Genomic DNA, 15,626 nt, shown 5'->3' on the forward strand with positions numbered 1-15,626 from the left:
TCATGCTCATCTATGACTTTTAATCTTCTGTTTTTAAGTTTAATTCTAATTCGCAAGATTCCATAATTATTTTTTTCATTTCAAGTTGATTAATTCCATTAAATCTTTCATTTTTAAGACTTTTGTTTTAGTCGAATTCTTATTGGTGTTGTAATTAGTATTTTTTAATTAACATCTATTATTCTTATTATTATTTCTATTATAAATAAAACTATTTTTTTTAAGCTATAGCAAGTAATTCTTATTATTATTAAAAATTATCAAATTTATTAATATTTTAAAATCCTTAATAATTAATAAACTATTAACTCGGATATTAATTTATTTGTTATAATGGCTATAGTTATTATTACTACTATTATTATTGCTATAATTATTACTGTTACTATTATTACTACGAATACTATTATTATTATAATAACTATTATTACTATTATTACTATTATTACTGTTATTATTACTATTATTACTATTACTATTATTACTATTATTACTATTACTATTATTACTATTATTACTATTATTATTACTATTACTACTATTATTACTATTATTATTATTATTGCTATTATGATTATGATTATGATTACGATTACGACTATTATTATTATTATGGCTATTACTATTATTATTACGGTTACTATTATTATTATTACGATTATTACTATTATTATGGTTATTTTTATTAAGGTTATTACTATTATTGTTAAGGTTATGGCTATTATTATTAATATTAAAAGTTATTTTATTAATATAATGATTGTTATTACTATTATTATTATTATTATTAATATAGTTATTATTTTAAAATAATATCTTTTTGTTAATTTTCTTATTGTTATTTATGAATATCTAATAATAACTATTATTTTTATTATTATTCCAATTTTTATTTAATTTGACTATCAATATTTCTTTAAAATGTTAATTAATTAAGTAGACTCTATTACTATTATTATTATTATTATTACTATTACTATTATTATTATTATTACTATTATGATTAAGATTATGATTATTATTGTTATTCAACCATGAGTTTTTACAAATATTATTATTCGTAGTCCTATCTTTGCTTTTATTATTATTATTTTTAAATTTCATAAAGTTATTCTTTTTATCTATTGTATATTTAATCAAGTTAATTTTTTTTTTTATTAATAAGAATTTGTTTTTTATTTATTAATTATTCCTTAACTCAATTATTTTTCAGCCTAATTTTAATATATTTATTAATTTTTATTACCAAATTAATATAAATTTGAATATTATTAAATATTATTATTTTCTAATTATTATAAAAAAGCCTTCGTTGAATCAAAACCCTAAATACCTTAGTTTTATGTATATTATTCCAAATTTAATATCTTTAATTAATCCTTTATTTATATTTGATAAAATATATAAATATATAATTATTTACTTCGGCCAGATTAAAATTCTATACATAAGGATTATTATTAAAATTAGGTAAATTCTAAATATTTTATTAACTAGTCTTCGTTTAGTCTATTTAATTAATAGAAATCTAATTTAAAAACTTTTGTTCGAATTCATTAAGGTCTTTTTGAGCTTGGTTATCCAGTTATTATTTTTTTTGTTATAAAATATTTATATCTTCTATTCCATTTTCAATTTAAAAATTATTGTTATTATTCGGAATAATATTAATATTTTAAACACTTTATTAATTATTTATTACTTATTATGAAGCCGTAGCAAAATTCAAAAAAATATTGTTTTTGCTATTTAGAGTTGTATCGCATCTTCCAGTTATAGGCGAATTCTAATAGTTTGTAAAAAGCTGTAAATTTAAAGGAGAATTAAGAGTACAATTTTATAAATTATCCTGTAAAATATTATTATACCCATCTATGATTTATATGTAATTCTTGCTATCTATATTTTATGGAGAATTTTCAGTTTGATAAAACATACCTTATTAAAATTAAAATTATATTACTTTTTTACTTGTTTTTTAAATAGTATTATTATAAAAAGTTAAAGAAAAATGATTATATATATATAATTTAAATTTTGTAGGATGATATTAAAGAAAAAATAAATAAATATACAGATATATATATAAATATATATGTATATATATAAAAAAAATATATATAAATTTATTTAATCATATATATATACAACAAGTATTATATAAATAATTAAAATTAATTTAATCATATATATATTTTAAATTTTTTTTATTTCTTTGTAATTAAGATTTTATATATTTTTGTTTATATAATATAATTTTTTTATATTTAATTTTTTTTTAATTTAATATTAATGTTATTCATATTTTATTATTTATTTAATGTTTTTAATTTAATTTAAATATTTATTTTTAATTAAATTATAAATCTATAATTTTATATTTAAAAATTAACCATTTATATTAATTTATATAAAATTTTGAAGATAAGATTTATTTTATTGTTAAAAGATAATTTTATTAATAAAATCATTAAAAATTATATAAAATAATATATATAGATTTTTATATTATTAAATAAACTTCTTTCAATATAAATTAATAATATTAAATTAAAAATATAAAAAAAAATTATTTTTAATTAATAATAAAAAAAAAAAAAAAAAAATAACATATAAATTATATAATAAAATAATTAGAAATTATTATTTAATTATATATTTTTTAAAAAAATAAATAATATAATTAAAAATTAAAATATTTTATTTTAATTATGAACAATATATATATATATATATATTTTATATATAGTATGTTTAAATATTGTTTCAAATTAAAAATAACAAAATTTTATATTTTCATATTTTTTTTATATAAAATATTGTTTTTATATTATTAAATTTATTTTCTAAAAATAAATAAAAAAATTATTTTAAAAATATAAATTATAAATTTCTAAATTTTTATATATAATAATAATAAATTAAAAATATATAAATAAATTAAATTCTTTTTTTTTTTTTTTTTTTTTCTAAAAATCTATAATTTATCTTTGAAATATTAAAATATAAAATTAATTTATATATAGATATATAAAAATAATAATTATAAAATAAAACAAAAAATTTATATTAAATATGTAATTATACATTATGCTTTTTCTTTTCTTTTTTTTTCTCTCTAAATAAATAGACTTTAAATTAAATTTTTTATAAAATTATTATTTCGCATTAGTGATAAATTATCTAATATTTTTTATTTACAAAAAAAAAAAAAAAAAAAAATATTAGTTAATAATATTATAAAAAAATGGGATAAAATAACTAAAAACATTATGATAAATAAACATTATAAATACAAAAAAAAATAAAAATATATTAAAAAGAATAAATATAATTTTTAAATAAATTCAAAACCGAGAATTTAATTGATTAAAATATATCATTTTCTTTTAATTAAGTACAAAAAATTTACATTTACATATTAAATATACTAAATTTACATAAAAAAAAGTGTTTTGAATACTTAATATTTTCAATTGATAATCTTATTTAACAAAATGAATATGATAATACTGAATGGATGAATTAAATAAAAATTACTTTATAAAGCAATAAAATATAGATAAATGAATTAATTTATCAATAAAGATGTGACTAAGAAGAATTTTTAATTTTTTTAAGTAAAGATATATAAATATATATATTATATACATATCTTATTTTTTTTATAGATAATTTAAAAAATAAGGTTAATATTTTTCTATTAAAGAAAAATAATAATTTAATAAAAAAAATTGATTATTCATAAGTCCCTTTTAAAAAAAAATTATTAAGGGTTTCTAGTTTCGATAAATTATTAAATTATATAGATGAGTTATAGTAATAATAGAGACAAGAAAATTAAAAAAATATGCTCTAAAATTCATATATTGAATATAAATAAAATAAAGAATAATACTCAAGATCTCAAATAAGAATAGAAGAAGTTGATTAATAAGATATAATTTAATAGAAAATATACTATTATAAAAAATAAATAATAATCTTTATATAAGAAAAAATATGTCAGTCTTAATATAATTTATTAGGTTTTTTCTTAATTTTATTTTTGAAATAATTTTGTAAATACTATATGAGTATTAAAGTCGAACAGTAAATATAATCTGAAATCTTACGTTTAGAAAAAAACAAATTTAATTTTTTTTAAAATAATAATATATAAATTTAACCTATTAAGCTTTTTTATAAATAGCTTTAATAATTCATTATAATATATAGAAATTTTCTAAAGGTTTACTTTAATTTTTAATAAATTACTTAATAATTTACATACCTAAAATACATTACAGATGATATATTATGGAATTTCATTATCAATTTAATTTTTAAAGATTAACTTTTCTTTTCCTAATAGGCCTTGAATTTATATACTATTTAATTAAATTTTAATACAAGAATAAACCAACTTTAAACAAATAAATTAGCTTAATATAAATTCTTAAGCCTAAAAAACAAAGATATATAATTCTTTTAAGTCAAAGAAAAGTACACTTTATAAGTAAATGATAATAATAAATAATAAGGAGATATTATATTGTAAAAAAACATTGAATATCATGAAGATGAAAAAACTGATATATCTAAAAGTTAGAGCAAAAATATAATTTATTATAAATCTATAAAATATTTATAAAAAGTACAATTTGTAAAAAGTCCAATTTAAAAGCTTAAGTTTATTTTAAAATCTTTTTAGAATATTAAAATTACGGTTTAGGAATTTTATTAAAACGAGAATTCGAATGTCTCGGCTGAAGATTTAATGGATATTGGGGTTTACATTTTAGTTAAATCTTAGTAGTATTAAATTAATAAAGATATTATATTTATATAAAGTTGTTTGAATTAAAATATGCTTAATAATTAAGAAATCGGATATTATTTGTAAGTTCTTTAAAATTGCTATTATTATATCATTAGCTAATCCTTTTTGGATGAAAGCTTTGATAATAAGTCTTTACTTTAAGAAAAAGTTAAAAGATCATAATGATAATTATATATGTATATATATATAATATGGATTTACTTTAAGAAAAAGTTTAAATATAATAATGATGATTTCAAATATATGTATATAAATTTTATTTATTTTACAAAAATAAACAAAACAAAAAAATTTAAGTTTTTATATAAAAATAATTAGTTTTTTTATATATATATATATATTTGAAAAATTTAAATATTTTTATAATTTTAATATTTTTTTAAATATTAACAATTTTTTTTTTTTTTTGTGAGAAAATCTCTATATTTTTATTTTATTATTTTAAATAATAAATTTCTTCTTTGTTTTTTTTTGTTATTTATATTTAAAATATTAATTATTATTATTCCTTTTTTTTTTTTAAAAAAAAAAAAAAAACATTAATAAATATACATATAATACAAAAAAAAGTCGTTTAATAATGAACCTACCAAACAAGGTAATAAACATAATAAATTTAAATATTATTAGCTTTATATAATATTATATTATATATTTATTTAAAATAAAAAGATTGGGCTATCTTAAAACAGATATATATCTCCTTTAAATAGCAAAGTAATAGAACAAACACAAACAAATTTCAGTAAATTAAATAACATGCAATCTCTATTTTTAAATAAAAATAATGATTCATAAATTGTAAATATATAAATAAATATATATTCTTAACAAAAAAAAATGTAGGTAAGCCAAAAAATCGTAAAAAAACCTATATTGGAAAAGCCGTTTTTTAACGAAAAAATATAGCAAAACATTACAAATGATGTAAAAATGGAGGCCTAATAGTAAATAAAATCATATTTCCAAAATAACCAAAAGAGTATTCAAAAAGATGAACAAACGTTTCGATATGGAAAACTTTAAAATTAAGAATAGACAGAAACATCTTATTAAAAATTGATAATAGACCGAAACCATTAAAATATTAAATAAAAATTATAAAATATAACTCGGCCTATTTCTTTTCATAATATCAATACGAATAATTTAAATAATGATAGTAATATTTTAAAAAATAACAATAGTAATAACAATATTAAGAACAATAATGGAAATAATTCTTGTATTAATATTAATAATAGTAGAATCTAAATTCTTTAATAATAGTCAGAAAGATATATGAATAATAATAAATTTTAATTTTAAAATTAAAGGAACGAGAATATTTTCGTAAATAATAATAAAAATGAAGAAAATAATAAAAAGAAAATCTACAGTGCTAACCAAACTCCTATTAGAAACAATAGAAAATCTGATCTGATAAGTATTAATGAAAACATATTGAAAGATAATATAAATACATATCATATAAATAAGAATTAGTAAATGTAATAAATGGATAATAATTTATAAAAAATATAAGAATAACTAAATAATTATTAAGATCCTTTTAAAAAGAGTAAAATAATTAATTTAATTAAATACAAATATATATATATATATATATATATATATATTATAAAATATTAATTAAAAATAAAATATTTATATATATATATATATATATTTATATTAAAATAAAAATAATATATATATATATAAAAGTTTTAAATCAATAATCAAATAAAAGTATCAGTGAAAATAATACACCTACTACTTGTAAAGAATAGAAAAGCTATACAAGTAGAAATACATAAATATTAACAACTAATAATTAGAATCATTAATAATAATTATGGAATAATTAAAATAATTAGAATTAAATGACATAGAATGAATATAAACAAAAAATAATTGAATTATAAGTAGAAATATAAAAGCTTTAAGAAGAAAACATTCAACTCAAAAACAATCAAAATTATAATAAAGAAATCGAATTTGCGAATCAATAATTATACAGCCTAAAACAAATTTTTATTGAAAAGAAATAAGAACTTGAAAACTAAATCGAGCAAAATAACTAGACTTAAAGATATTTAAAAAATCAACTAAAACAAGCCACAAAGGCAAACGAAGAATTAGTTTAATAATTAGAAGTAAGCCAAAATCAAATTAAAACCTTAAAAAACGAAATAATAAAATACTCTTCCTTATTATAAACAACGACCCCAAATAATAATAATCAATTTAATACAAATAATAATAATAATAATTAATTTAATACAAATAATAATAATAATACGTCTTTCTATTCTAATAACAATAATAATTCTTAGAATCATTAAACAAGTCATAATAATTCAATACATACAAACAGACTTAATGTGAGCGATTAATTAAACGAAATTGAGCGTGAGAATAATTTGTTAAAAGTAGAAATGAATGAGATGAAAAGCCTATTCGATAAAAATATCATTTAGTTAAGTGAGAAATACTAATCTTATATTAAATAATAGGATGTTAAAATTGAATAATATAAATAAAAAATTAACTAAATTTAAAGCGAATATGAATAATAGTAATAAATTATTTCGAAATATTAAAATGAATTATTAACAATTATTGAAAATAATGAAAATAATGAAAATTTGTTGAATGATTTGAAATAATAGAAGGTTAATTATGAATTGGAAATTTAAGAAATTAATAAATAATTGGAATTAAAAAACTAGGCTTTAGAAAAAATGAATAATGATTTTTTATAATAAAATTAAGATATTTAATAGGAAATAGAATTAAATAAATAACTAGAAAGTATTATTGAAAACATTAATAAGATTTATTAAAATATGAAAGTGAAATTCAAGAAATAAATAAAAATCATTAATTATTAGAATTTTAATTAAATGAATAAATAAATTCTAAATAATTACTTCTAAATGAAATGAAAGTTAATAATTAATAATAAAAATATGAATATAATAAGAAAGAATAGGAATTTTCGAAAATATAATTAGAAATGTAATAATAATTCGAATAAAAGTAACTAAAAATATAGTAGCTTGAAGAAGAGTTCAAATTAAAAAATTAATAACAATAAGAAAAATATGAATAATTAAATAAAAACTTCTTATAATTAAAATAAAAATAAAGCCAAGAAAAATCAAACTTTTTATAATTAAATCAATTAAAAGAATAAGTAGAGGATTTATAAGAAATAATAAAGCAAAAAGAAAAATAAAATAATGATTTTTAGAATAAAATAGCCCTATTATAAAAATAGGAAAAAATCAATATAGAAAATAATTAATAATTGTAAATGTTAACTGAATAGTTATAATAACAAAATCAAAATATAAAATTAATAATTAAATGAATTTAAAGAAGAAAGCTTTAATTAATAAAAATTCATTGAATAATTATAAGAACAGGAAAATACTTTATTGAATAAATTGATGATATGTAAAGTTAAATTAATAGTTATTAATAATAAATTGAATAAGACTAAGAACTAATCGATTAAATATAAAAATAGAAAGACCATTTCATTTAAAACATAAAAATATAAACTGAAAATTTAAATAATGATAAGAAATAACTATAATAAGTAATCAATTAACTTTATGATGAAAATAATGAATTAAAGGAATGTATTAATTAATAAGATATTGAAATATAGAATTTATAATAAGAACTATTATAATACTAATAATAAATAAATGATTATTAATAATAATAGAATGACTTTTAATAATAATTGACCAATTATTAATAATAGGAAAATATATTAAACGATTAAAAAAAAGACTTGGAATAATAAATAAATGAAATTCTATAAAAAGAAAAGGAATTTCAAGATGGCATTTTAAATGACTAAGATAATAAAATTTAATAAATTTAAAATAATTATAAATAAAAAGAAACGGAGTTTTATCAAGAAATTAATAGTGTATAAGATTAATGCGGAGAATTAAAATAAAATATGAACTAATTAATTAATTAAATAGAAAATTTAAACGAAGAAAAAAACGAATATTTAAATTAATTATAAAATAAATAACTGTTAATTTTGGAAAATGCATAAGAAATAAGCTCATTATAGAATAACATTTAATAATATTAAAATGATATTGATAATTATTCTAAATAAATAGATAACTTAAAAAATTAGATTGGGTAATTAAATAAAAATATGGATCGAATAAATAAAGAAAATAGTAATCTGTAAAATTATTTAGAAAAATAGAAAGAAGCTTTTGAGTTTTTATAAAATAAACTAAATAAAAATATATAGAATTTAGAAAAAAACAATATGGAATTAAAATAAGAAAATAAAGGCTTTTAAGAAAATATTAATAATTATTTAACATAAATAGAAGAAACGAATTAATAAAATAGTATATTATAATAAGAGAATATAAAAAAATAGGAAATTAATCAATTATTGGAATTAAAAATAGAATAATTCGAATAAATTAAAGATTAAAATTTATAATAATAAGAATTATTATTAAATATATAATAATTAAATGAAGAAAATTTAAAAAAAAATTAAGAAATCTAATAATATAGAGATTAGATTTTAAATAAAAATTCATAAATTTAATAATATCATATATAAATTTAATAATACTAAATATAAATTTAATAATAACACGAAGAATTATTAAATAAAAAAGAAGAAATATTATAATTAAATTAATTATAATTCGATGAAATATAATCGTAATCATAAAAAATTTAAAGCTTAAACGAAGAAATTTTAGTAAAAAACTCCAAAATATAATAGCTTAAAGAAGAAAGTGAATAGTTTTTAGATTAAATATAAGTTCTTTAGCAATAACTAATTGAAAAAAAAGAGATTTTTGAGAAATATTAATTATAAGTACAAGAAGAACATAATATATATATATAAAATCAAAAAGAAACAGAAGAAGTTGAAAAATTACATATAAAAGAATTATAAAATGTAATATAAAAACAAAGAGAACAATTATTAGAAAAAGAAAACTAAAATACACTATAATTAAATGTGAAATATTAATAAATAAAAATGTTAGAAGAAGATAATAACAAAAGAGTGTAAAATTTAATTTTCGAGTTTAAAAATGAAAAAAATGAAATAGAAAATTTAAACGAGAAAATATTTTAATTAAATCAAGAAAATAATTAATTAAAATAAAATTTAAATGAACAATAAACTTAGTTCGAAAGTTTTCTAAAAAGCAAGGAAATACAAATTAAAAACCTTATAGAATAATAAAACAAACAATATAATTAAGAAGATAAGAACCTAACCTCTTTAGTTTAATAAAATTAAATTTTAAATGAATAAATATTGTAAATTTGTAATGAAATTGTTATTAAAGACCAACTTTTAGCCCAATAAACTTAAGATATTAATTCCTTTAAATAAATTATTGAAGAAAATTAAATTTTATTTAAGAACTAATAATAACAAATATAAAATTAGTAAAGCATTATAGAAAAACTTCAAGAAAATATGCAATAAAAAAATTTAATTCAAAATTAAGTCTTTGAACTTTAAGAACAAATTCAGTTTTTAAAATTATAAAAAAACAAGGAATTAGACTAACATTAGAGTGAAGAAAATAACCTTAAAAAAGAATTTAATGAACATATCTAAAAAACAAACGAAAAATACGAAAAAAAATATTGATTTTATAAGAGGAAATTTAAAAGGAAAAAAACGATATATAAAAGGAAAAAAACGATATATAAAAGGAAAAAACCGAAATTTAAAAGGAAAAAACCGAAATATAAAAAGAAAAAACCGAAATATAAAAGGAAAAAAACGAAATATAAAAGGAAAAAAACGAAATATAAAAGGGAAAAAACGAAATATAAAAGGGAAAAAACGAAGTTTAAATGGAAAAAGAACAAATTCTATCTACTTAGAAATAAATTCAAAAGGAAAGTGAATAAATTCTAGTTAAATAGGAAGAAATTTAAAGCGAAAAAAACGAAATATAAAAGGGAAAAAACGAAATATAAAAGGGAAAAAACGAAGTTTAAAAGGAAAAAGAGCAAATTGTATCTATTTAGGAATAAGTTTAAAAGGAAATTTAAAAGGAAAAAGAACAAATTATATCCATTTAGGAAGAAATTAAAAAGGAAAGAGAATTAATTCTATCTATATAGGAATAAATTTAAAGCGAAAAAGAAAAAATAAGCTAAGAATAGCAAAACTTATAAATAATGAGAAACGAGATATTATAATATAAAGAAAAAGAAAGAATGAATTAAAGTTAAGAAATGAATAATATAACTTTAAATCTCTAAATATAATAGTTTTAATACCAAATAATAAAACTAGAAGAACAACTTCAACTAAACCAATATAAAATAGAGGAGTAAACCTAATAAAGACAATAAGAAACAAGTCTAAAAGATTAAAAAATGGAAATATAAGACATATTAATAAAAAAAGAACAATAAATAAAATCATAATATGAATAAAAGATAAAAGAATAAGAAATATAAATAGAAGACATATAAAGAAACTACGAAGAAATAATCTAGAACTTAAATATAAACCACAAAAATAAATTTTAACATCAGGAAAGTTTAATTTAAACTCTAAACTAAATATAAACCGAAAAAGACTAATTAATAACTCAACTTAAAAGAGAATTACTAGAATAATAATAAGAACAGAAAGACTTTTTATTTTTAGATGATATTTGGTAGTAAATAAATACCAAAAAATCCAAAATAGAAGAGAACTATATACAAATAATCGAAAAAAAAAATCATAATGATGAAATAATATAACAATAAATATCCGAATGTGACTCTCTGAATACTATATTGTCATTTATATTCCAAGAAAATACGAAAATAACTTCCCAAAACATTCCAAAACACCTCTAAATTTCCAAAGACTTATAAATATAAATCGAAATAAGGAAAGAATAATACAAAAAAGTGCTAAAAGGCACCAAAAACACCAAAAACTCTTAATAGAAGTAATCATTTGAACTCGAAAAGCCCAAATAAATGATATAAGAACAGGAAAATATAAACCAATCTTAACTTTATGTAAATATATGTGAATTAAATTAAAAACTCAAAGGTTTTTTACAAAAAATAACTCAAAAATCCTAATAAGAATCACTAAAATATTCCATAAAATAAATGCAGGAAATACAAATGTTCAATGAATAAATAAAATAGACTATGTTCTTATTATAAATATATCAAACTGAAAAATAAAACACCTCCTTAGATAATCCAAACTCGGAAATTATGTAATAAATCTCACTTTTATAGTCTTATTATGTAGAACTCTAAATAAGGGAAGTTAAATTTAAAAAATTAATAGAATAATAAAAAACGGAAGATATAGACGAAAAAAATACACTATAAGACAATATATATCAACTATAAGACGAAAGAAACACACTAAAAAATAAAATATAAGAGCTATACGAGCTAAAAACTTAACTAGAAGGCCATATATAATAACTATAGGAGGAGAAAAACCATATATAACAAGTATAGGAGGTGAAAAACCATATATAACAAGTATAGGAGGATAAAAACCATATATAATAAGTATAGGAGGAGAAAAACCATATATAATAAGTATAGGAGGAGAAAACCATATATAATAACTATAGGAAGAGAAAAATCATATATAATAACTATAGGAAGAAAAAAACCATATTATATAATAACTATAGGAGGAGAAAAATCATTTTATATAACAAGTATAGGAGGAGAAAAATCATTTTATATAACAAGTATAGGAGGAGAAAAACCATGTATAATAACTATAGGAATATATTAACAATATATAGGAAGAAAAAGAGGCTTTAAAAAAGCATATATAGGATTTAATGGATGAAAAAAGTATAGTGGAAAATAAGATTTAATTATTAGAGTAAAATATATTGGGTTCTCCAAATATATAAGAAAATAATGTAAATGGAGTTTAAAGTAAAATTTAAGAACTCGAGAAAATATTAGAATAGAAAAATATAGAATGGTAGAATAAAGTTAATGAATTAAAAAGCAAATATAAAGGGAAGATTAAATGTATAGAATCAGGTAAATAAAAATAATTAAAAGAATAAAAAGAAAACTTAAGAATAAAAAAATTAAAGAAATTAATTAAATTAGGGAAAAACTAATAGAAAAAATGTCCATTTTGGATTAACTTTAAAAATAATAAATAGAAACTGTAAAAGAAGAAAATTTAAATTTCTATAATGAGTTTGTATCTTAGTTAAATTAAGAACATGAAGCCGTTCTCTTTTAAAAAAATTCATATATTTAAAAAATAGAAGTTTAAATTAATGATTTTAATAAAGTTTTGTCTGAAAGAAATGATCTCTAGGAATAAATAATGAAATATAAATTAATTATTGAAGAATTAAACTATTAAATAGAAAATAAAAATAAAAAAGTTACATTAAGTTAAGAACTTCTTGATTAATAAAATTAAATGAACCCAAATAGTAATAATATTAGTAATAATGCTTCTATTTCTTCCTAATCTAGTTAAATCTCTAGAGAATAAAAACAATAAATAATTAATAAATTACATAAACAAGGCTAATTTACAGCAAATTTGATGTCTTTAAAAAGAGATTATTAGTCTTTAAATAATTAACTATTCTAATAATAAGAAAAACAATGAAAAATAAATAAATATATATATATATATATATATATATATATATATATATATATATATATAATATTTTAAATTATTTGTTTTATCGAAAGAATTTTTAATTATTTTATTTTTTAATTTAAGCTAAAATTCATCCAATTTTTAAAAGGATATTTAATATCGAAAAAAATCTAACTAATTATTTGTTGTTAAATAAATTAAATTTTTTATTCAAAAACATGTATAACCTTTTAATTAAATAAATAAATATATATAATTTTATAATTTTTAGTTAAAAAAATCTCCATATAAACTTTCCTATATAAACGAATAGGCTAAGTTTATTTTAATTTATAATGTTTCGTCTAAACTTAAACCATTAATAGTACAAAAATAATCAATTAAATAATCAAAAAGCTTTATATTATCAATTTAAATGACTATTTTCTATTAATTTTTCCCTATTATTTCTACTTTTAGTTATTATTTTTATTTCTATAATTAATTACGATTTTTCGAATATTTTTTTTTTAAAAATAAATTATTATTATTTTATATAATTTCCGTATATTATTATTTAAATTCATCCTCAAATTAAAACTCTTTATGAGAAAACTTTAACTATTTCTTCTTTATTTACTAAGGTTATAAATAATTAGAAGAATCAATTGTAGACTCAGAAGTACTCAAATACAATCTTTCATTATTAACCAAAAAATTATTAAATTAACAATTAGAATCTTCTATTTATAAACATTATTCTTATTAATATTCTATTATATCACTTTAATTATTTGTTATAGATGTATCTTTATCTTATTATTATATTTAAATAATATTTTATTTAGTATTCTAATTATTAGTATTCTAATTATTAAAGGATTTTTTTCCAGAACTTTTTTTTTTTTAAATTATTATCTTCTTTTATTTAAAAAGGCTTTTATTTTTTTCAGAATTAATTTAAGATTCCTAATATTCAATATATTCAATTATCTATTTTTTTACTTTTTCTTATCTTTTCTTTTCCTGAGTTTATTAAATCTTTTCTTTTATTATTTTAAATTCAATAATAATTTAATATAAACCAACTTATATCAAACTTATAATTTTTAAACTAAAAGATATACTTAAAAGTAAAAAAACACTAAATAAAAATATATTACTATACTAAAAATATCGAATATTTTATACAAATAAACAGTTCTATACTAATTAAAATAATTAAAAAAATAACTAAAATACTTTCTATTTGTTATTCATTCTCTAATTAAATAAGTTATATATTATTAAAATTAATATTAGACATCTAGATTAAGTACTTCCTATATATAAATTAGAACTATCATTTTAAGTTTTATAATGTATACTAGTATTAAAACTTTTATTTACTAAATGTTATTGTTAGAAAGTATTATATAATATCTTATATAACTTCATATCGTTTGTAACTAAAAAAGAGTCTTTTATGATATTTAGAACATTGTTTAGTATTTTTTTCTCGTTTATATATAGAAAATAATGTTGGTTTTTCATTTTTATAAAAGAATTATTTTAAAAAAAAAAAAAAATATTATATATATGTATATATAATTTTTATTAATTTATTATAATATATAAATATTTTTATTCGTTTTTAATAATTTTTTCATATTTAAATAGGCTTAACTTAACTTTTTATATTTATTTTTAAGTTTTTTCTTATGTTTTTTTTTAGTCTATATTAAATACGTTTATTTAAAAAAAATATAATAAAGCAAAATAACATAACGCAATTCCTAAATATAAAATAAATATTTTCTATAAATATTAATAATATTTATATATATATATATATATATTCCAAAAATTATATTATTTTTTATTACATTTAATTTATTATATAATTAAAAATATTTTTATATATAAAATAAAAAATTAACTAAATATAATTAAATATTTAATTTATAAATACATATTTTTTTAAATAATGGATTTTAATTATAAAAGACTTTCATTATAAAATATATATGTAATAATAAAATATATTTATATAGAAATATTTTAAATACATTATTATCTATAAATAAGAGTTCATAATCGTTAGCTGATACAAATTAGCAAAGTAATAATTAATTCCATTAATATTTCAAACAATAGATATATAATTAATAAAACGATACGAACAATCATATAAATTTAACA

The 15,626-nt window shown here is 15.6% G+C and overlaps 2 protein-coding genes across 2 annotated transcripts, besides 33 other annotated features; both read left to right on the forward strand. All coding sequences in view use genetic code 6, as the record gives it.

The window, feature by feature from the left end:
• Positions 1-333: 333 nt before the first annotated feature.
• Positions 334-1,038, forward strand: IMG5_184100 (hypothetical protein; the record flags this gene model as incomplete). The annotated part of the gene is made up of 2 exons (XM_004027341.1): positions 334-739; positions 941-1,038. The coding sequence occupies 2 exons, from the start codon at positions 334-336 to the stop codon at positions 1,036-1,038; spliced, it is 504 nt and encodes a 167-aa protein (XP_004027390.1).
• Positions 344-577: a microsatellite.
• Positions 344-804: a microsatellite.
• Positions 348-562: a microsatellite.
• Positions 348-564: a microsatellite.
• Positions 357-787: a microsatellite.
• Positions 360-673: a microsatellite.
• Positions 405-804: a microsatellite.
• Positions 678-731: a microsatellite.
• Positions 945-1,029: a microsatellite.
• A 1,027-nt stretch (positions 1,039-2,065) lies between the features above and the next one.
• Positions 2,066-2,110: a microsatellite.
• Positions 2,111-2,231: 121 nt separating this feature from the next.
• Positions 2,232-2,278: a microsatellite.
• Positions 2,247-2,288: a microsatellite.
• Positions 2,257-2,288: a microsatellite.
• Positions 2,289-2,323: 35 nt separating this feature from the next.
• Positions 2,324-2,385: a microsatellite.
• Positions 2,386-2,528: 143 nt separating this feature from the next.
• Positions 2,529-2,563: a microsatellite.
• A 223-nt stretch (positions 2,564-2,786) lies between these two features.
• Positions 2,787-2,839: a microsatellite.
• Positions 2,840-4,625: 1,786 nt separating this feature from the next.
• Positions 4,626-4,662: a microsatellite.
• A 444-nt stretch (positions 4,663-5,106) lies between these two features.
• Positions 5,107-5,150: a microsatellite.
• Positions 5,151-5,998: 848 nt separating this feature from the next.
• Positions 5,999-6,032: a microsatellite.
• A 379-nt stretch (positions 6,033-6,411) lies between these two features.
• Positions 6,412-6,525: a microsatellite.
• Positions 6,526-7,035: 510 nt separating this feature from the next.
• Positions 7,036-7,105: a microsatellite.
• Positions 7,106-7,427: 322 nt separating this feature from the next.
• Positions 7,428-7,452: a microsatellite.
• A 1,058-nt stretch (positions 7,453-8,510) lies between these two features.
• Positions 8,511-8,561: a microsatellite.
• Positions 8,562-9,400: 839 nt separating this feature from the next.
• Positions 9,401-9,457: a microsatellite.
• A 273-nt stretch (positions 9,458-9,730) lies between these two features.
• Positions 9,731-10,996, forward strand: IMG5_184110 (hypothetical protein). The gene has a single exon (XM_004027342.1). The coding sequence runs from the start codon at positions 9,913-9,915 to the stop codon at positions 10,744-10,746; it is 834 nt and encodes a 277-aa protein (XP_004027391.1). The 5' UTR covers positions 9,731-9,912; the 3' UTR covers positions 10,747-10,996.
• Positions 10,496-10,710: a microsatellite.
• Positions 10,622-10,889: a microsatellite.
• Positions 10,776-10,849: a microsatellite.
• Positions 10,826-10,943: a microsatellite.
• Positions 10,886-10,995: a microsatellite.
• A 1,175-nt stretch (positions 10,997-12,171) lies between the features above and the next one.
• Positions 12,172-12,232: a microsatellite.
• A 47-nt stretch (positions 12,233-12,279) lies between these two features.
• Positions 12,280-12,608: a microsatellite.
• An 872-nt stretch (positions 12,609-13,480) lies between these two features.
• Positions 13,481-13,533: a microsatellite.
• A 756-nt stretch (positions 13,534-14,289) lies between these two features.
• Positions 14,290-14,322: a microsatellite.
• Positions 14,323-15,626: the final 1,304 nt, after the last annotated feature.

The sequence above is a fragment of the Ichthyophthirius multifiliis genome (genome assembly GCF_000220395.1).
Source record: "Ichthyophthirius multifiliis unplaced genomic scaffold scaff_1120509251335, whole genome shotgun sequence".
NCBI classification, from domain to species: domain Eukaryota; phylum Ciliophora; class Oligohymenophorea; order Hymenostomatida; genus Ichthyophthirius; species Ichthyophthirius multifiliis.